The 22,986-nt window shown below is 42.5% G+C and overlaps 3 protein-coding genes across 3 annotated transcripts in view; 1 reads left to right on the forward strand and 2 right to left on the reverse strand.

Annotated features, from left to right (window-relative positions):
* uba7 (ubiquitin-like modifier activating enzyme 7) overlaps positions 1-5,344 on the forward strand; it is a 57,534-nt gene extending 52,190 nt beyond the window's left edge. The window contains exons 23-24 of the mRNA XM_076269080.1: positions 566-657; positions 3,746-5,344. Coding sequence (XP_076125195.1) covers positions 566-657; positions 3,746-3,893 — 240 coding nt within the window. The 3' untranslated portion in view covers positions 3,894-5,344. The remainder of the gene's footprint in view (positions 1-565; positions 658-3,745) is intronic.
* Positions 5,345-5,678: 334 nt separating this feature from the next.
* On the reverse strand, positions 5,679-8,994 carry inka1b (inka box actin regulator 1b). The gene is made up of 3 exons (XM_076269081.1): positions 8,915-8,994; positions 8,726-8,794; positions 5,679-6,743 (listed from the first exon to the last, which is right to left on the reverse strand). The coding sequence occupies exons 2-3, from the start codon at positions 8,726-8,728 to the stop codon at positions 5,826-5,828; spliced, it is 921 nt and encodes a 306-aa protein (XP_076125196.1). The 5' UTR covers positions 8,729-8,794; positions 8,915-8,994; the 3' UTR covers positions 5,679-5,825.
* Positions 8,995-13,696: 4,702 nt separating this feature from the next.
* gnai2b (guanine nucleotide binding protein (G protein), alpha inhibiting activity polypeptide 2b) overlaps positions 13,697-22,986 on the reverse strand; it is a 43,249-nt gene continuing 33,959 nt past the window's right edge. The window contains exons 4-8 of the mRNA XM_076268597.1: positions 22,089-22,249; positions 16,807-16,935; positions 16,030-16,159; positions 15,480-15,633; positions 13,697-15,038 (exon numbers count right to left, since the gene is read on the reverse strand). Coding sequence (XP_076124712.1) covers positions 14,848-15,038; positions 15,480-15,633; positions 16,030-16,159; positions 16,807-16,935; positions 22,089-22,249 — 765 coding nt within the window. The 3' untranslated portion in view covers positions 13,697-14,847. The remainder of the gene's footprint in view (positions 15,039-15,479; positions 15,634-16,029; positions 16,160-16,806; positions 16,936-22,088; positions 22,250-22,986) is intronic.

Here is a 22,986-nt window from a genome sequence, read left to right on the forward strand (position 1 = left end):
ACAGATGTTATTGAGCATGTTCTATTTCTAATGAAATTCAAATAAATAAAACTTGCTTCATTTGTATAATTGTTGATTATTTTCCAGTTATGTCTGTTTTATGATGCATTTCCTTATTTTGTTATATTTTAATACAAAAATAAACAAAAACGAGTGGCACTTCTATTCATAATTGTGATTTAACAAAGGTAAAGGCAACACATTTAACATATGTGTTGTTTATATTACTTGCAATTGGGATGATGTAACCATCTAGTGAGTATTTAAAAAAAAAAAAGTTTGATTATGTTGAATTAAAAGGCCTAAAATGCAATGGGTCCACTAGACCCGGCAGCACCTCCTGTGTAACAAAAAAACAAAAGAACACCCTATGAGGGTTAAATGACTGTTAATGTCTGTGCGTGTGTGTGTGTGTGTGTGTGTGTGTGTGTGTGTGTCTATGTGTTTCTCTGTGCATGTGGTTAGATTACATTACGGTTCATCCTGTAATTAGTTTAGATGCTATCATCTGAATGCTTGTGGAGTAAAGATGCATTACTTAGCATTATGCATTATGTTATTTCAGCAAACTCATAACCTGGAGGTGTGTAGTCTTTTCTATGGGCCGGCCATGTTGTACAACGCTGGATCGGGTCATGAGCACAGACTACAACAGAGGTATGGGCTTCCCCTTGGGGACGCTGTTATGTCGGCCTCTCTCTCTGTTGCATAATCCCTCTTATGTATGGCTTCTTATGGGACTGCTTTGGGAGATAACAGTATGTAAACAAATGGCACAGATAAAGTCTCACCGTGTGACTTTGGGTCCTTGACAAGCTCTTCATCATCGCTACACCTCTGTGTAGACTGCACATCTGAGATGTGGCACCCACTACATCTCAGAACAAACATTCTAGCCTAGTCTTTGATTAAAAAAGAGCAATTTTGATGTCATTTTACATGACACAGCGTAGCACATACACACAAACACACACACACACACACACACACACACACACACACACACACACACATACACATACACACACACACAGTCATACACACAGTCATACACAGAGTGTACTACACAGTAGTTTTGCGGCCTTGTTTGTTTACCCAGCGGTTAATGAGGGGATGTGGTTCCTTCTCCTCGGGGACTCCGTGCTGTCGTGAGGGGTGTTTGGGGTATTTAAGACATTCTCTGCTCCATTAACCCGTGGCATTCCAGCCCTGCTTCCATCCCGCGTTCCACTGAGCGCCAGAGTCGGTTCAATCCAGGGCTCATGGACGCAGTGGCCGTCCTGTCAGTTTATTAGCATTCCTGGGAGGGGTGGGAAAGCGCTGGTGGAGGACCTCGGCAAAACAAGCCCTTATGTCACTACACACACACACACACACACACTCATGCACATGCACACACAAGCACATTATGACACACACCGGTATCCCAAAATCCATCAGTTGCCCCTTTCCTGCTTTCTCTGGTCGGACCAACAGCTGTGCAAGTTGTGAAAAAAAATTATTACTCTGCCAATCCCACAAATCACCAATGATGTAGGCCCACAAAGAGTACACAGACCATTTAAAAACTCTCATAAACTTCCTCTTCTCTCTCTCCCTCTGTCTCTCTCTCTCCTTCTGTCCTTCTCTCTGTCTGTCTGTCTGTCTCTCTATCTCTCTCTCTCTCTCCATCTGTCTCTGTTTGTCTTCCTTTCTTCTATCTTCATTTCGTCCTGTCTTGTATTGCTCTTTCTTCCTGCTGGGCTTAGAGTGGTCACTCCGGAGGGCCATCAGACATGGGGAATGGGGTGTGGACAGCACTGCGAGCTTTACAGATGCCCCAAACAGGAGTCATATCCTGAGCTGTCATCATGACCTGGCCTCATTCCCTGACCCCTCTCTTTCTCTCTCGTCCTCTCTCTCTCTCTCTCTCTCTCTCTCTCTCTATATATATATATATATATATATATATATATATATATATATATATATATACAGCGGGGAAAATAAGTATTGAACACGTCAACATTTTTTTCAGTAAGTATACTTCCAGTGAGGCTATTCGCATGAAATTTTCACCGGACATTAGTATTAACTTAGGTAATCCACACATATATAAAAATCCAAACATTAATGTCTAAAAGTAGTGTTATGAGTAAAAAAGTGGAATGGCATAGGGAAAAAGTATTGAACACGCTAAGAAAAAGCAGTACACAAACGCAAGGAATGGCAAGGAACAAACTGAAATCTATAAGTAGTTAGAGAAATTATCCCTCCTATCTGTGCAAATTCATATAAGCTGGGTTAGTACATACTGGTGAGCTATAAAAAAGTTTTTTGTTAGAAGGGTGTCACACAAGAAACATTTCATGATGGGTAAAAGCAAAGAGCTCTCCCAAGATCTTTGCAACCTTATTGTTGCAAAACATATTAATGGGACTGGTTACAGATGCACTTCAAAACTTCTGAATCATCCAGCAAGCAGTATTGGAGCCATTATTTGCAAGTGGAAGGAACATCACTACATCATCAACTGGCCATGGACAGGATCTCCTTGCAAGATTTCTGACCAGGAAGTCAGAAGGATAGTCAGAAGAGTAGCCCAAGAACCAAGGACCACTCTGAGAAAACTCCAAAAAGATTTGGAGGCAGCAGGTACAATTGTTACAGAGAAAATCATAGGTAATGCACTCCACCGCCATGGCCTCTATGCATCCTCATCCCGCATGACTCTATTGCTGAAGAAAAACATGTCAAAGCTCGTTGAAAGTTTGCTACACAACATTTGAACAATCCTATGAAATACTGAAAGAATGTATTCTGGTTAAAAATGTAACTTTTCGGATGTCATACTACACACCATATTTGGAGGAGAAATGGCACTGTGCATCACCCTAAAAATACCCTACCAACATGGAGGTTTGGAGGTGGTGGCATCATGGTGTGGGCTGTTTTTCATCTCATGGTACTGGCAGACTTCATACAGTTGAAGGAATGATGAATGGAGTCATTTTGTTCTGGGAGAATCTTTACATCCACCAGGATGATGAGGATGAGACATTGCTAGACCTTCCAGCAGGACAATGATCCAAACCATTCAGCAAAGGAAGCTCTCAATTGATTTCAGAGAAAGGAAATCAAGGCCCTGACTTCAATCCAATTGAACAGTTTTGGAAGTTAACTAAAGATCAGGATTCACAAGAGGGACCCCTGAAATCTTCAATATTAAAGGACTATCTGTTTAAAAGAATGGGCCAAACTCACACCAGAATACTGTGACTGATTAGTTTCATCATACAGGAAATGCCTTGAAGCTGTCATTACGAATAAAGGCTTTTCCACAAAGTATTTAAGAAATTTCAGCAGGCGTGTTCAATACTTTTTTCCTGTGTCATTCCACTTTATTGCACATAACTCTACCTATGGACTTTAATGTTTGGATTTTTTTATATGGGTGGATTATCTGAGTTAATACTAATGTCTGGTGAAAATTTCCTGCAAATAGCCTCATTGTAAGTATACTTACTGAAAGAAATGTTGACGAATACTTATTTTCCCCGCTGTATATATACTCTCTCTCTCTCTCTGTCCTCTCTCTCTCTCTGCCTTTATCACAATCTTTCTCCAAGTCCTTATGGCATAGTCGTCTTTGCATTAGCTGCTTTTACTAGAGTCATTTCTGTAAGGTATATATGATAGTGTCTTTTTTTCAAGAGATGCAATCAGGTGAAGTGATACAAAGTTATGTATGATCTGTCTCTTACAGGGTGACTGAAGTGGTGAGCAGTGTGACAAAGGAAGAGATCCCTCCACATGTGGAGATGCTGGAGATGGTACCCTCGTTTGTAGAGGACGAAGACTGTGAACAGATTCCCCCCATAAAATATGTTCTTGTATCACCCTTACAAGAATAGGGTCATCTTTTATCATCCATCTCTTCAGTTTATTCATGTGCCTATTTGTTGTGATCTTCAGGCCAGATTAGTCAGTACTTAGTTAGTAGTAGTTAGATTAGTTAGTAGTTATTTAAATTAAAGATAAGAAATATAAATGAAAATAGGGTCAGTGACCTTTATCCTTTCCAAAATTCTGTATGTAAAATTGTTAAATGATGTGTAGACTGCACATCTGAGATGTGGCACCCACTACATCTCAGAACAAACATTCTAGCCTAGTCTGATTAAAAAAGAGCAATTTTGATGTCATTTTACATGACACAGCGTAGCACATACACACAAACACACACACACACACACACACACACACACAGTCATACACAGAGTGTACTACACAGTAGTTTTGCAAAGAACATCAAACTGATGGCTTGGTGATATTCCTGCTTTTGCATCCTGCTAATATCTCATCAATGGGGAATGAGGAAACAAGCACATATCCACAAATGGCCAGGCATCAGTCATTCTTCTCTTTCACAGTAGTCTGGCCCCTTCAGAGCACCAACGTGTTTTCCCAACAGTAATCTAACATAATTGGCTCTTGCTTTTTTGTTAGCATGATTGCACACATTTAGTATAAGTTACAGTGCTAATCATAGCTGTGACTGACTTTTCTGTAGCGACCTGTGATCTTAAAACAGGCAGGGGAACTTATATAGCTTATGAGATTTAAATACTGACGCAAAACAGTAATGTTGGAAATTTTGCCTATGTGTATGAAGACTAGATGAAAATCCACCTCTAAGGACAAAGATTTCTGCATGATATGAACTCCATACGTCACATTAGTACACATGCATGTGCTGTATGTGGTCATGTTCTCTAGGTTTAACTTGGCTTATTTTCTTAGTGTAGGCGGTTTGTTTTTAGGGTGTGAGCTCTCCTCAGACACAAACAGAATTCCCCCACATGACGTGGTGACCAGGCTTTTTATCATTGTGTGGTGTAGACAACTCCACTCCAGTGTCTCCTATTCCAGTCTTAACTATTTTCAGCAGGCCTAGACAAACACTGTCAACCTCCAGTCAAGTCCATTCGGATTCAGGAGCCGCTTAGAAGTGCTGAATGAATTAAGTATCTAACTGTGAACAAGTCGAGGAGACTGCCCTGAAGCTATCATTAGGGGACTCTTGTCTTTCTTCTATTAAGCATTATGGGAAGACCAACCGTTGTTTTAATAGACATCCATTCTCTCCACTGACTTTTAACTGTTTGAATTGTTGTCACTGTGAATTTCTAGGAGAGTCTAGTGATGATATATGTGAAATGAGTACAATCTTCCATAAGGCTCTTAACACATTCCAGCATTAATTGAATGTAATATGTTACTTACGTAACATGTCCACTTAAAACTGATTTTCACTCAATAAATTGAAGTTTCTTTGCGATCAAAGGGTATTTTCCTGTTTTTTTTTAACGTTATTTGTCTTTCCCAGTAAATTGTGCACTATTTTTAGAGTGCCACACACTATTGCATGCGGTGTGAGTTGTTCAAGTGGTGCTCATGAATAACTGGTCTAGGAAAATGCCCTGCAGACCTGAGATGAGCTGTGAGGTCTTTGTACTGCCCCACTGCTGATTACTGGGGTTCCAGTACAAAGAGTGCTTATGGGCTTTTCTACACAAAGAAGCATGTTAACAGCTTTCTCTGAACACAATGACTTTATAAATGGCTTTGAGATGTAAATAACCCCAAGAGACTAACAGACTCAGGTGCATAAAGTACTTCAAGGATAACTAACTCAGTACCTTTCTTCATAGAAAACAAACCTTTTATTGTGACATATTTAATTTGAACATTACGGCATCAATAATATTGAATGCAAAGTAAACACGTGTGAGGGGAAAGTCTTATTATTTGGCAATATAACAGTCCGTCTAAGTTCTCTCAGTTCAGATATATCCAATGATATCATTGCATATGATTGGCTGTCGGCTGCCAGACTTCATGAGGGCACTGAACTGGTAGTAGTCTGTTCCAAGTTGGTGTAGTCCTGTATGAGACTGGTGAAAGAAAGGCTTCTGTGCCTGCACACCCACTGGGCAGGACAGTCTTTTGGTGCATGTGTCCATAGCTTTGCCTCGCCCCTCTGTCACCTTGGACATCCCGGCCAGCCTCCGCCGCACGTTACCCAGGAAGTCTTTGGCAAGCCGGCGGCCAGCGTTCGGCCGGACCTCTGGGGTCTCGGGGCACTCCGGAAGGTCCATCCAGTTCTTGATGAGGTCGGCAAAGCTGTTGTCGCCGAGCACCAGCGGCTGGCGGTTGCGCCCGCGCGTCAGCAGGGACGTGGTCCAGTCCTCCGGATCGCTGGCCTCGAAGGATGTCCAGCGTTCCAGGCACGCGTCAGACGTGGACTTGGGCCGGATGCGGTTGGTGCGCACGCAGGCCGACGCGGAGACCCGCACGTTCCGCGTCCGCCTCAGCACCACACCCTCGTCCTGCCAGGACGCCTCGGAGTAGCCCGAGTCGAACTCCAGGCTCTTCTCGCTGCTGGGGGAGCCCTGGGTCAGCCTTCCTCCACCTCCACCTCCACCTCCTCCTCCGCCACCGCCCTCCTCCTCCTCTTCCTCCAGTGGGCTGGCCAAGCAGCAGGCCGAATCGTAGGTGCTGGCATCGCTGGCATCGGAGATGCGCAGGCGGCTCAGCCGCTCCCGGTGCAGCGCCCTCTTCTGACTGAGGCGGGACACTACCAAGGGACGGCAGCTGCCGGCCGCATCGCATGGCTCCCTGATCTGCTTAAGGTCCTGCAGCGAGCGCATCATGTAGCGCATCTGGTCACGGAAGCAGTCCCCAGAGTTCTGCAGACACAGCTAGAAGAGAAGAGAGGAGAAGAGGAGATTAGGACTTCATAAATCCACTTCATTTACAGGCCTTTAGCTGCAGTTAAATGCTCTCATGACTGCTTTAGCACTATTACCCAACCATCTCAAACTGTACATCTAGTCAGCATTACAGCACAAGCGTGGACTGAGAGACCCATTTCCATTAGCGCTGTTAGCTTCCCTGACATCAACAAGTGACCACAAAAAGCAGCCATAACCCTATATCTGTATCTTTTCTTCAATCCTTCCAAACCTCTAAAGTCAGATATTCAGCACAAATCGCTACATTCAGCACACTGAGGTCCAGTGTCCAGCGGTGGCTCTGTGCTAGAGTAGGTAACGTTTGGGAAAAGCTGGACACTCCGTCTCCAGGGGGATGCCATGGTAGTATATCACAGCCGTGGATTCATCAGTATGAATTGTGGGAACAGGATGCAGAAGGGAGGGGGAGGCTCTCCACCTCTTCAACAGGCGAAGAGGAAGTATAAAAAATGGTGATGATGAATCTCGCACAGGACGACACTTCCTTCGCTCCACCTAACTAGAGGATGTTATGGTCATCTGCAGTTCTCTGTGGGGAAATTACCTCACCTCTTCACCATTTTGGGTCAAAGTTAAATCAGCACTATCCAGGGGAACGGCTCGCCCTGTTGCTAACCCAATAATTCAGCATTACACATAAAATAATGGAGCAGTCTGGCTAAGGTTCCTCCAAATGTGAAAAATGGCAGGCTCCTCTTTCTCAACAGATGGAAATTGCTGTTATCCACTCTAAACTCAGATATTATTACTGCAGCATCTGTTTTTTTTCAACCTTGCAGTCATATTGAAAAATTAACACCCTATCTAGTTCCCCACTTAAGTTACGAAGGGGCCATGTCTCAGAAGAAAATAACTTATTTTATCATTTTCCCTCTACATTCAAACCATCAGAACAATCCAGAACCCTTCGAGTAGCAACACTGGTGCCTTAGTCAATAGTTTGGCAGAGAAAAAAAATCCACATTTTTGTCAGGATGAAGTCATTCATTATTTTGCTAACCACCCCCAAAACTACAGCAGACTTACTTCCCTGCAGGACGTACACAAACAACAACAGCATCATTACACAGGCTCCACAGACCCATCAGCCGACCAAAGCCACAGTGAGGGACCCAATGATGAGGGGCTAGTGTTATTACAGCTGACAGTGATAAGCTGGCCATTTGGCTCAGAATGAGTGAGGGAAAGTGAGATAGAGCCATGAATTAAGTAGAAAAAAACTCTTTGCACATGAAGTTGCTTCAGAAAGTAGTAGATGCTATGACTGACTCAAAGGTATGGCTGCTGATTAACACGGTCTGATGCTATATCGTATGTTTTTGTCTGCTGGCATAATCCGATAAATGTTAGGCCTAAACGCCACTTTATAAAGCGATGTTTAATGCTAAACTACGAGTTGATTACAAAAGACGTCTCAATGCCGTTACAAGTCATATCAATAGCAGAGATATAAAAATTCCACGATGGATTAAAAAGTTATAAGAGGACAGCATACGGTTTTGATTAGGCGTAATCAAATCATTGCAAGCAGTTCGTTTTCTTTTGTAGACCCAGAGACAAAAATTTAAGGACTCAACACTTCAACCACTGGGTATACATTTTACTGTTAAAATTCTTAAATTACAGTATTTCCACAACCAACAAGAAAGACGTGGGGCAAAATCACTGCCAAACTACTAAACTCTGGCCACAAGCATGTGCGCTTTGGTCTACTGTTCCAAAAGCTCCAAAAAAGTTAAGTGGGGTAACCAAATGCTTTGGGATGTACAATATGCACAAAATGCTCTTATATACTCTATAGCACTAGACCCCAACCGAATTTCCTGCAGATGTTAGGACTCTTTTATGTTGAGATGCGTGCTTTGGAATGGCACAAACTCATTTAACAACAAAACAATTGTGCATTATCTAAAGTGGACATTACTTACCATAGTTCTCCGTCAGATGATTTAATCAAACACGAATCACCAAATGAAGGTCAATAAGATGAAGGTATCCTACAACGAAAATAAAGTCTAGATTAGATAATGTGTTATTGCTCCAACATGCAACATTACAATTTCACATCACAAACAAAATGCAAGTCACAGCTTATATATGAGGTATATGGCACTCACTCATGCAGACGCATCTGAAGTCTTTTCTATTCTCAAAAGTTTAGTTATCCAAATGCACCGCACGTTGGAAGGTCTCTGAGTCAATGCGCTGAAAATGAGTTCTTGGTCCAACTTTGTGCGCCGTTCTTTTCCTGTCAATAAAACAACAACCAATCAGAGGCGCGCATCACACGATCGGCCAATCAGTGAAGAGGCGAAATGTGATATAGAACACCCTTAATGTTACCCTATGCTGTGTGTAGTGATTTCTTTTGAGCGCTGGGTAATAAAATTCAAAATAGAGTGTATTCTGAAAAGTGGTTATAGACAACGAGCACTGAAATATTCGAGCCGTCAGAATATCAGCAATTTTTATGCTTATCTAATATTGTTAAAATACTATAGGCTATTGTAGAAGGAATAATTGCAGGCAATATCCGTACTTTTTACAGATCATTATACTTCCAATGACATGTTTGTCATTTAATGTCATCACACAGCCTTTGTAGGCAGTGATTCTGAACCAACCATTTTATAGCTAAAATTGGATTCCCGGTTTTGTTTATATATATATATATATATATAGCCTATACATTCATTAAACTGGCCTGTTCTGTGTCAACGTTAAGCATGTGTGTTAACTGCTGTCTCTCAAAAAAAACATACACAAGCAAGCCAATGTAAAGACAGATCGTAAAATGAAGAGGGAAAAGGCCAGTGCGAGTGCGTAGGATACGACTTGCGTGAGAATCGGGAAATATCAGGCCTGGGCTTTTACTGCCACCTAGCGAAAAATGCACTGAAGTAACAGCAATGTTGGAATTCATGAAGTCAACCAAGTTACGCCTTCACTCTTCCCCATTAACTCCATCACTTGCCTCCAACCGTGAACGGTCCACTATCCACTCACTTAACACCTTTACGCACCTCGTTAAGTGCAGAGGTTGGAGACGCTATTGTGATGCCATTGCCTCCAGCCATTATAGACATTCCTGTTGGCGGCTTCACAAGTAATAGGCCACGAGGCAAGACGGTGCATGTCGTGTCGTGGGAGGCGGTGATGAGCGTAGTGCGTGTGTTGTTTCATGAGTTGAATGCAACCTATTCGCCAGGCCTTAGGGATCACTTGAACACCATCTGACAGCTCGCTTAATTCAAATATATGTATAGCATAATCATAAGTTCACTTATTCATTCAAGTTCACATAAGTTCACTTAAAACTGAAAGCAGCGTAAGATATCATTTCATAATTTCACTCACAGCAGGGCCGTAGTCACCATAGACATTGAGGGGGACGTGTCCCCCCCAATATTCAAATATGACCTAAATGTCCCCCCCAATATTCGGACATAGAAAAATAAATAAAGAATAAAGCGCTATACTAGGCCTACAGGAAACCAACACGTACTGTAGCTGAAATGTAATCAAACGTAAATAACGCACAAATTAGTGACCTATGGTTCCAGAGTAGCCTACACCCCTGAGTGGTTTGTCCTGGTGATTTTCCGTTTTTCGTTAGTGGAGTGAGCTATCAAAAGCTTCCATTTAATGCACCCTACTGCGGTGAGGTAGGGCTGTTAACAATATCGCAAAAGCTACTGGTACAATTTTCACAAAACTTCTTGAAAAGGTGTAGCACAGGCTAAGGAAATCCCATACATGTTTGGAGCCGATCAGACTGAAAGGGAACATTTTCCATATTGTAGCCTATTCTCGCAATGATAGCAAAAGTGAAACGTTTTATTTTAAATGATGAATTGTGCAAGCCTGTGTGATTTCTTTCACGTCTTTCAACATAAATAATGCATTCATATGCTAGTAGTAATGTCAGAAATTACCGTTTATAGGCCTCTTAGAAATGATTGTTGCATCTTGCATATTATTTAGATGCGCACACAATCGCGCAGCCATGCAGGCAAAACGATCAAATGTGGCGACGTTTACAATAGGCCTACGTGATAGCCTACAGTTAATGTGAATCGCGGACAATAACCAAAGAAAGGAATTTGCACCTCCATTCACCAATGCATACAGGGGTAACATGAGGTGGGTCAGACAGAAGAGGGGCCTGTCTTAGTGGCCTATTCCTGAATCCTGTCCCTTTCAAACTATGTTAAAATTGTGTGATTAGCCGCCAGCATAATAAAATCTAAATTAAAAGACAAAATGTTATTAGACTCCAAATGAGTCTAAGCCTTAGTTTAAAAAAATCTTCAGGTGTAAGTAATAGGCTAAGTCAAAGAACCACATTCTGTGTAATATAGAGGTTATCATAAGATACTCTAGTTTGTAATTTCTTTTAAAGTATACATTTTGAACACAAATGGAGTCACTGGTCCAGGGATGGACCAGTGAAGTTGCTTCTTCTCCACCCTTCTCTTTTCACAAAACTCACCGGGGGGGGGGGGGGGTTCATAATCCATCCATGCCATTCCTATGTCCGTCAAAAGTTAATTTTTGACTGACCTAACGACTTGTTTGTGATTTTTAATAATATTTTTGCATGGTAGTAAATGTATTGAAATTCTGTTTGAGGGTTCCTCAGACCCCACCACAGATTTGGTCCCCCCCCAATGTTTACATCATGACTACGGCCTTGACTCACAGTGGCAACACCAGTTGAGTAGATACTCCGTTTTGTTTTCTTATTTGTGTTAGATAGTTATGAAATATAAATACACATAATGTGCAGAGTAATTAGTTGACTATGGTAATAAAACCCACCCAATGCTGCTTTGGCAAGTTTATGACATTTCACATTTCGACTAAACTGCGTGGAGAATCTGTTAACAATTTGAGTGATTTATTTAACTTTAGAACACCCATGTGTATTTCCGGTCAAAAATGACCGGCCATTAAAAATGAATGGGTGAGAAAATGGTCAGTGTATAAAATCGAGACATACTTATTGATCGGATGGATTGTATAGAGTGCTTCTGTACATTAAAACATACACACAAACACACCCTCGTCTTTGCTTCTATGCCAGCCCCCACTGGAACCTTTCCCCAATACAATCTTTCCCTTTCTGACTTGCATGAGCTCAAGACAGTGGCCTGCAGGCCATACATAGCAAATGAAAGTATAAAACTGGTTATATAATCCAATAGAACACAAAATGATACAAAGGTCTATCACAACATTAGATGATAATATGTGTGTTACTATGGATTTATAACAAGTTATAATCCAGCGGTCATTTTTGACCGGAAACACAAAACTAGCAAACATAAAAACGAACACAAAAGGAGGGTTAAAAAGCTTTAACAATGTCGCCAGATCTCCATTAGATGGCATGAGATACATGGCTAAAGAATACACCAGAGTTTTACCACTGTACTTAGTGAAGCTAATGGACACATTAGACCAGGTTGTGCTTGCCTTTTTTAAATAGCAATGATCCTTTTGAAATGGGTCAAAGTGTGTCAAAATGTGCACAGGCCCACATTTGTATACATTGACAGGCTTACAACAAAAGCTGCTTACAATTCTTTTCAAATGTATTGGTTTCTAATGTAAATGAATATCAGCACCATTCAGGGACACTTAAATGGACAAAAGCATTCTTTTAATGGCAGTCAGGTATATTGTTCCCCTATTTGTGTGTGTGTGTGTGTGTGTGTGTGTGTGTGTGTGTGTGTGTTTGTGTGTGTGTGTGTGTGTGCGCGCGTGCGTGTGTGAGTATTCATGTCCATGCACAATCTTTCAATTCAGTGTGAAGGGAGGGTTTGGGATGTGGTCTACTATATGACATTCAACTCATGTATGTATGTATGTATGTATTTATATAATTAAGGTGTGCCCATGTCACACTGGCTCTTAACTGAGATGTGAAATTGGACGGTTTTCTGCCCCACACATTTGCTTTTACATTGCATCAGTGCAGAATCTGCATACAGTGCAGTCCCGCAGTAGTTCAACAAATGAGTTGACTGCCAAGATGTTTCTTCATCATGAATACAAATGAAATCATTTAGAGTGTGACATGTACGTCTATGCAACAATATATGATGGCATGTGCAAATGCAATCCTAACCCAAGTGTGCTGTAGCTTCTCAATACGTATGAAATTGATCTCAGGTCATAGCTGACAGAGTTTTAAAGCTCTGGTCTGGCACTAACTATTGGATCAACACGTGATAGGGTCACATCATATCTGGAAAGTCAGCGGGAATGAGCCGTGGCATTTTAGAGGGAGCCGACCTTCAGAGAGTGACAGTATGTTCATCAGGTCAGCGGAGGTGAGGCCTGGGGCTGCCGATGGCCACTAGCCAGGGGCAGAGGAGGTGGCACCTGGCAGCTGTGACCGGCACATCCATTAGGCCAGATCAGCCACCCTCAGCAGCTGCCAGTGCCTGAGCGAGGGGACTTGACTCAGATATTTGAGATGGCGCTGGGAGAGTGTGTGTGTGTGTGTGTGTGTGAGTGAGTGAGAGAGAGAGCTGTGCTCTGTGTGAAGTAATGGCATAATGAGATGCTCCTTCTTGCAGCTGCAGTTTGCCAAAGACCTAACACTAACTCACAGCCAGAACAAAGAACAAAGGCTGCAGTGTGTCAGACATGCTGGCTACTCTGATTTCAAATTAAAATACAACTGCCTGGCTTGGCCATCAAACACTGAAATATTGGTTGCATGTACATGATTTCAGGGATAGGGCAGCATAATGCAACATCACACACAAGGTCTCTTAAATGCAACCGATTTCTGCTTGGCTTTTCTGGCAAAATTAAAGGTTTCTTTGGGCCATCATATTTTACTGCAATGCTATATTCACCATCACAACACATGACACAACTAAAGATGATATTCTAAGGACTCAATCTTTATTTGCATTCTTATTGTGCAGGTATAAGAAATAATATCCTTTACTGACGCACCCAAAATTTAAGCTAAACATGGAAACTTTTTCTTACCCTCATCAACACGATACCACTTTATTTAGCTTTTTCCTTAAACATTGTGAAAAACACTGGTCCTAATTTACATTATAGACAACTCAAATCTCTACAGACTGGTGTCAACATAATCAAGGCACAGACACTGCAAAAAATAAGTGAGGAATGCAACAATAAAGGAAATAAGAAAATTTGACATGTTAGGTACATATATTTTAAATATTGATCAAAATGTACAGTGCATGTGATTTTTTTGTTGTTTGTTAGCTCTTTTTCCTAGAAATCACACAAAACTTTTGATGGGATTGAGATACTGATGGGCTTCAAGCTGCTCTACGGTTAGCATGCAGTAGAATGTACACTTTCAGCCAAGTATGGAATTAATGTAAACATTGTTTCTTAAAAAAGCAATTTCATTTACTTTTCATTTCCTGTGTTTTACCATTACAAAAAATGAGCACTATAATACACAATTAAGCTAGATAAAAGTTTCACATCAGTTAAAGAAAATGAGTGCTGTAATACAAAATATCCTTTTATCCATGTTTTATTTTTACGATAAAAAGAAATACTGTCATAAAAAAATGCTTGTAAGACACAAAAAGTACATTTGTATTGATCTCCTCAAAATTAAATATCTGATGCACAGAGCAAAACAAATCAAGTGGGAAAAAATGAGAGAAAAATCCAGTGACCAAGGGTGTGCTGATTAAGTGATTGATGGAGGTCCGTCTCAGTAGTTCATGGGGTTTCCTGATGATTCTTCTCTACTGAAGACTCTCTCTACTCTTCACAGAACGCCTGTTCAATAGTATGTCACCGGTTGTGTCAAGGCAGAATGACAATGCAGATATTTCTGCCAGGGTTTTGAAGCCTACGCGTTATGCAAGCTGTTATCGTTGGCTGGTTAAGGAGAACAACACAGCCTGCTCTTAGCAAGAGAGGCAATTTTCTGGAACTACAGAATGTGGTGTGAGTGTCAGTGGTCAATGTGAGTGTGTGAGTGGTCAGTGTGGATGAGAATGTGGATTTGTGAGTATCCATGTTTGTGTTGATCTTAGAACAATCCGCAGTCTTTGAGGTTGTTTTTGATGATGACATCGGTGACGGCGTCAAAGACAAACTGGACGTTCTTGGTATCGGTGGCACAGGTGAAGTGTGTGTAGATCTCCTTGGTGTCCTTCTTCTTGTTCAGGTCCTCAAACTTGGTCTGGATGTAGCTGGCCGCTTCGTCATATTTGTTTGCCCCTGCGGAGGACAACATGAAAGGCTGAGCCTGAGATCACACAAACAGGACAATCTTTCACTGAAGTCCAACTACACATTTTATCTATTATAAATCCCTAGAAAATGAGTAACACATAAAAAATGAGTAAAGCTTTAATTTTGCCACACATTGAAAAGGCTTGATCACAATTATGGAAAACACAAAATATGAGGATTCTCTATTCAACAATGGGACAGGCAAAACCAACTCACACAATGCATTAAAGAGGCCTCTGACTGGTTCAGTGAAGGACCATATAAATGAATAGTAACTGTAAACAGGGTCTACCGTATTAAACTCAAGTCAGTAACAACCAGATTATTGGTCCAAACTAATGCTACAGATCCTAAATATGGAACTTTGTCTGGCCCAACCCTGTTAAGTCTACCAGTGGGCCTAAGGGTTGCTATCTAACTGCACACCTGTGTACTCAGGGAAACAGATGGCCAGAGGACTGCGAGTGATCTTCTCCTCGAAGAGGTCCTTCTTGTTGAGGAAGAGAATGATGGAGGTCTCGGTGAACCACTTGTTGTTGCAAATAGAGTCGAAGAGCTTCATGCTTTCGTGCATGCGATTCTAACGTGACAAGGAGGGAAAGGGATGTTGAGGTTAGATCAGCTGGCTGTTATACTGGATCCTGACCACTTGGTGGCAATAGTGGTTAACAATACATCATGTTCTTATGGACCACATGGATTTGTTTCCTCTATGTGGCTACCAGTTAGCAAAGAAAACTCACGTTGAACAATATGGGGCTAAAGTCTAACAAAAAACTATTTAATAACAGAGCTTCATCTGTTTTCTAAAATAATGCCATGAGCAAGATCCTCAGAACAAACATCGGTGGGTCAGCTCAAAGTTCTCACACACCACAATGTCACACTTTGCCTGGCATTTAAATTATGACCACATATTTTTCGGATGTTCCCTGTAGGCCCAAGGCTGAAACTACTGTGTCTGTGGTCTCCTCACCATCTCCTCGTCCTCAGCCAGCACAAGGTCATAGGCACTCAGGGCCACACAGAAGATGATAGCCGTGACGCCCTCGAAGCAGTGGATCCACTTCTTTCTCTCCGAACGTTGTCCTCCTACATCAAACATCCTGGGAGGGATAGCCACAGACAGAGAGGAGGGAGAGCAGTTACAAACAGGGGACACTACATGTATTGGAACAGACATTTACAGTGGCAAGGAGAAGTCGCCCAATTAATCATACAGTTGTACAACTACTGGCTGATTGCGTCCTGCTTGGATAATATTGCTGAAAACACAGGCCGCAAACTGATCCTCTAACAAATATTCACATATCCATACAACTATCCAGTAAAAGATGGGCGTCTTTCTGTTTAGCTCTCTCTGCCCCTCACACACGCGTACAAACACATACACACACACACACTGGCATTTCCAAACAGTTCAGTTTCCATGGTGACCAAGAGCAGGACAGATATGTAAGGTGGTCATTTGTACCCTCCCTACGATGGCGGCCATATTTAATTCATTAAGCCCAGGAGTGACAGGCAGCAGCACAGTGAGTGATTGTGATAACCTACTACAATATTACAAGTGATGATAGTGACTTAAACTTATTGGCTTAGAAAGTGATTTAAATATCACATGCTTTGCCCAGAATGCCCTGTAGAATATGAATGCCCTCTCTCTAACACACACACACACACACACACACACACACACACACATCCAATTTCATGGCTATTAGGGCAATGGTCTAGGACTTGTGTTACTCACTTAAAATGCAGGTCTTTGAAGGTAAAGTGGGTCTCAACAATCCCAGTGGTCTTCACTCTGGTTCGAAGCACGTCCTGCTGGGTTGGAATGTAGTCGGGCTTGGCTATCCTCTCAAGGTCATTTAGGTAACTGTGGAAACAGAACACGTGTATTTTAATGGACAGGACAAGCACACACAGGTGGAAAATTCCTGGATTAGTTTCAAACTAACTCTGACTCCGGTGTTTTGTGCTTGTGTTAGTATAACGTCCCTGGCACACAAGTCTGAATATTCTGACAAAATATGAATTCAAATGTATGCAGGTCATTAAACACATGTGCTACTGCCATTGCACTTCAAGGATGCAATTGGATAGCCTACAGAGGAAAATAAATATAAATGTGTCTAGTTTGTTACACGGAAATGCTGGTTTTATTCATCTACTGTCTGGAGACTTGACCATTCATCCTTCTCTAGATTCAGTTAATGAACGGGGTTTCTGAGATCCCCTGACAGGGCTGAACTCTAATTGGTAGCCACTTGACAAAAAAATGTAGTTAATTTAGTACAGCAGAACCATTAGGTCCACAGACTGAGTGAAGCACACAACACACACAAGGAGAAATGACTGTCTACACATCGTGATGTTGTCTGGCAACAGTCAGAAATGGGGTGCATGGGTAAATGTAGTTCTATTTAAATGTAGTTCTATTTAACACGATATAACACATAGAACACCGTTAGAGAAGAGAAACTGGGCATTTCTAGAATTAAAGTGTTTTGTGTACCATAGAGCTGTCTCATGTCTCACTCGCTTTGGACAAAGGCGTCTGCAAAATCCCAAAACCATAACCATGTCTTGGGGGAGACGGACAGGCTGCCAAGCCAAGAAATCGCTCACTCACTCTCTCTGTCACATACACACACACAGTCAAAAACAACCCCTTCTGCTTCCCAATCCTGTTTCTGCCATGACATCCTGAATCCATCTGTCCAATGTGCATCTATTCAGTTCAGTTACACTTACATATGATCTGAACATAGCAGGGTAATATAATAATATAATATAATATAATATAATATCAATAGGTGGTTTGTGTGTGTGTGTGTGTGTGTGTGTGTGTGTGTGTGTGTGTGTGTGTGTGTGTGTGTGTGTGTGTGTATGTGTGTGTTGTGTAATCAGAGGAATAGTACTGAGAATAACTGAAGTCACTGAGCCAGGTTTACTGGCATGACAGGATTCACATAACAAGGCAATTAGCGATCCTCTGGAGAGTAAGGGGGATTACAAGCTCTCTCGATGCCCATACCCACCCAACAGCGTGGAGCAGCCGGAACAGCCTCTTTTGAGGAGAACTCGTTTGTTGTTCCCCAAAATAAATGAGAGCGACTGGATTCCTAATTGCGGGAGTAGAGAGGACCACAGAGTATTGGGAGGTGTGTGTGTGTGTGTGTGTGTGTGTGTGTGTGTGTGTGTGTGTGTGTGTGTGGCAACGCAGGGCACAGTGCAGCTGACAGAAACAGTGCTGGTGTAGTCATTATGCCTACAGCAGCTTCATGTCAGAGTTGCCATGTCTTCCTCTGGCTCCGAGCTCGTTCATTCCTGGAGCGCCACATTTGTAGAGGGGGAATGCTCAAATGGACAGATTCAGCAGAGGGAAGCGAGCCACCCATCTGTTCATTAGATTTTTTTGGGGGAGAAAGATAGAGAGACAGATAGGCATCCACTCAGGGGAAATGATGTAGAAAAATGCAAACGAGGTTGAATGGCATAAGACTGGAAGAAAAGGTGGAGTGTGAGAAATTCATCAGCAAAAACACCAGGCCGATTAATCTCACACTGTGCGGTCCAACAAGGACAAGCTGCAAAACAGAAACATCTGTTGCCAGGTTGGCATAAATTTATCATCTTATCTATGAGAGAGACTTGATCACCCTGACCAAGCTTAACGTAGATACCCCAACCGTAGAAGAAAGAAATGTTTGTACGTGTCAGTTGTCAATTCCAACTGTCAAATTGTCCAAATTGCCAATTGCCCACGACCCCCCAATCTTCCACCTGCACTTAGATGATGCAAAACCAGCACGCTGGAGGAAAGGAGAGATTTACACTTGGAACATCAGCAGCAGCACAGATGCGTGAACAGAGAGTGGGAAAGAGAGAGAGAGCGAGCGATCATCAATGCAGGTGTGAATTTGTTTATTTAGAAATGTGTTCATTTTGACCCGGATCTGCACACAGTCCCTGATACCTCGAGCTAGCAGTCAGAGCCAGGTAAGGAAAGACATGCCTTGCAAATATAGCAGCTTACTCCAGTGCCATTGTTTAATTAGCTGTAGCCCATTTCAGTTATGAGCAAGCAATACTAGGCTGAAATCTTCATGGATGACTCATTTTAGATAATAAACCCTTTAAACTTTATCCACAGTAATCATATCAAAGTAACTTATCAAATGTCCTCAAACTGCATTCTAGGACGTGATCTGAGGCCATGCATCATAACACTTACATAACTTGATGTACCGCAGAGCGGTACAAAATATGACCGCCGCCCAGTCCAGCACATTTTTTCCACAAAAATAAATCACGCTGAAAGGCCTATATGATTCTAACTGTCTCACTAAATTGCATTATCCACACTCAATTCTCACTGGTATCTGCTAGACAACAAGTACCAAAACATGATTAGTTCATAGATTTCACATGTAAAATTAATTTTATACAACCCCACCCCCATCTTGCCTGTTCATAATTCTGAGAAATTCTTGAATTGTGTGCATGTGTGCGTACATGTTTATGTGTGTGGGTGTGTGTGTGTGTGTGTGTGTGTGTGGGTGTGTGTGTGCGTGCTTGTGTGTTTGCCTGCGTAAGTGTGTTTGTGCATGTGCATGCATGCGTACATATGTCTACTGTGTGAGTATGTGTCATACGTATGATTACTGTGAATGTATGTGTGTGCGTGTGTATCTGTTTATGTGTGCACATGAAATGGGTTAACATGACCCCTGGAGGCAAACATACGGAAAAAATTGGTCATCCTAGGCCCTACGGTTCTCAAGATATTCACAGAAAACTGTGTCTGCCCTACCCTCCTTTCGGGGGGTCCAGTACAGTGGGGGGGCTACAGATCAAAACAAAAAACGATGGTTCCATGCTATCCATGTGGGGTTACATGCCCACCAAGTTTCGTGTACCCCGGTCTTTCAGTGTCCCGGGAATCCTTGTTGGTGTACGGTCACTAAATGTACACATAAAGTATTTTATTGTAAGGCCCCCCATGAACGAAAGTTCACAAAACTTGGCATGCATTCGGAGGGTGTCATAATGATCCTACACTTTCAATTTCGTGCAGTTTTGACCATGTCAGCCAGAGATATTGTGATGAAAACACCTAATTTTTTGCTTTTTAATTTTTAACTAGGTGGCGCTATACATGAAATAAGTGATAATGGAATGGGTTGACATGGCCCCTTGAGATCAACATACAAAAAAAAATGGTCCTCCTAAACCTTACGGTTCTCGAGATATTCACAGAAAACTGTGTCTGCCCTACCCTCCTTTCGGGGGGTGCAGTCCAGCGGGGGGGCTACAGATCAAAACGAAAAACGATGGTTCCATGCTATCCAAATGGGGTTACATGCCCACCAAGTTTCGTCTACCCCGGTCTTTCAGTGTCCCGGGAATCCTTGATGGAAATTTGGACATGCGAAAAAGGAAAAAAAAAATAAATAAAAAAAAATCTGACTAAACCTATATGACCGCCGCTTTGTTGCGCGGCGGTCATAATAACGATTTACTAGAACATCATCAACATATACCTCTATTTTAAAATGAGATATAATAACATTGAACACTTTTAGACGTACACTTGAAATGTTAACTCAATTTCTCTGTGGATTTCTGCCATTTAACTTTAGATGAGATGATGCAGTTCAACTTGGAATTTGATTTGTTCGGAATTTGAACGTGGAATTCATGTGATGGATATCTTGTCTACCTCATGGAGGTGAATGTTTTTTTGTAGGTGGAACAGACACTGTCTCTCAGAAAGATCATCATCATAACTCATCTCCATCTGCCTTGTGCAATAAGAACTGCTGAGTGGTTAATGACCTGCGTCATTAATCCGAGCACCGTCCATGCGCTGGCAGGCGTTAACATCCGTTGGCGTCAGCACGCGACCCGATGTCCCTCAGGAGACCATCAGGTAGGCCCGTGTGTCCTGTCCGCTACCATCAAACCTGCATACCAATGTCCTGGCCGCTAACAAAAGCAATCAGGGCTTTCATCGTGTGCCTTCTCGCCAATGGAGTGATTAATTTTTCATCAGTGCCGTATCCGAGTGGGAAGGGTACGCAAAGGGCATGTATCTGAATGGGGGAATCAGACACTAACCGAAGTTGTTCTGCTTTTTTCCAAACACCACTGTCCTTATCAACCTCTGGGAAAATCCTAGCTGGGGCGCCAGCTAATTCTGGCAACAGCTCACCCCTCATCACCTCGCACAGCCGACCCACCTTGCCGAAATCGTTTTTTTTGTGTGTCTCAGCCTGGGTAACCGAAGCCATATCGACAAGAGCACTAGAGGCAGCATCCAGAGGACAAAATTGTGGTCGTGACCGGAACAGGTACCCTTCCCTCTAGCACATGGGGCTTCAGTGATAGAGGTGGCAGATGGGAACTGCCCATGCCATCGAGCGCTCAGCGCGTGCTTGGAGCCCGACACGCACTCAGCACCGAGAGACCCGGGTCAACTCAAATCTTCCTTTTCACAAAATAATCCGTTTTGCTAAATCACCGTGACACGACCTTATGTTCTCATTTGGCGGTTTAGGAATATTGGGGAGAAGTGTGCATACAAAGCAGAGGGCTGGAGTCATTGTCAGCTCCACACAGGTAGAGCAGCAGCAGCAGCAGCAGCAGCAGATACTCAACCGTGTGGGCTGATTAACATAAGCCTCATTATGTGCCGCTCATCCGCCTTTCTTCAGGTTTATTATTTCACCTTGACATTTTGGTGCTAGAAAAATGCTTATTCGGAGGAATGCTGAGAACCTTATACCGGTACTCATACATAGGAAAGCGCTCACAGGTACGGAAGTGATACAGCTTTAACTGTTAATGCAATGTAGATTTTTTAAAACTAAGACGCCTCTTACATACTTTTCACACTTTGTCCTGCATGCTCCTCTAGCTTGCTGAAAGCTGATCTGACAACAGCACACCTTCCCATATAATGACCACTTGCACTGGACTCTGTGTCGAGTCTGTCAGATGGGATGTGTTGGATCTGGTACGTACTATGCGGCAGAGTCGTTGAGCTGGTACTCTCGGGCTCGGGTGAAGCAGTTCTGCACGCCGCCGTCGGCCCACAGCCTCCGGATGGCACTGGACAGGTCCTCGGGCAGGATGCCCTGCTCCTCAGCGGCCGCTGACAGGGCGAAGAGCTGCCGGGCATCGTCCTGCAGAGAGGGATGGGGCATCACAAGTCAACATGGCTGCACAATCTCAGGCTGTCTTTTAGTACTACACCTAACAAAATGACATCCAGTGAGACACTAATGGGTTTTAATCATTCATAACCTTGTTTGTTTGTTTGTTTGTTTGTTTGTTTGTCATGTCCGTCTGAAGCTGATAGATGATGAGTATGTGCTGATGACTGGTGATGAAAACACTTAACCTCACTGCAGATATTCGGTTTTGAGATACATTTTTAGCTCTGTCAAGGAGGCTATGTTTTAACTGGCCATTTATTGTTGGTTGGTTTGATTGTTAGTAGGATTATGCAAAAACTATTGGCCTGATTGAAACTTGGTGAAAATAAGTAGCATGGAACTAGGAAGAAACCATTCAGTTCTGGAGCAGACCCAATTTAGGGGCGCCCGCATCAATTTGGTTTTGCTTTTTGCTAACGTTGCCAGATACAGCATTTGGCCTTGGCGGAGGTCTGCCTGTTTGGCTGTGTAATTACATGCATCACTTCAACATCAACAAGTGATTTTGATTCCACAGCTCTCTTAAGAGGTGATGAATAAGGTGTTTGATAGGGTTTACTGAGCATCAGGGCACAGATAGCTTTTCAGCTCATGCATTCAGAGCGTCGGCAGGCTTGGGCTTACAACTTCCTCTGTCGGCATTAACACAGAGGTGTTAAGGGAGAACGATCGTAAAGTGCCCTTGTGGATTTGGGTGCCTGACA

The sequence above is a fragment of the Alosa pseudoharengus genome, unplaced genomic scaffold (genome assembly GCF_046254945.1).
Source record: "Alosa pseudoharengus isolate Yale_2024_CS ecotype anadromous, Long Island Sound unplaced genomic scaffold, YU_APseudo_1.1 YU_APseudo_1.1_scf_5, whole genome shotgun sequence".
Lineage (NCBI taxonomy): Eukaryota > Metazoa > Chordata > Actinopteri > Clupeiformes > Clupeidae > Alosa > Alosa pseudoharengus.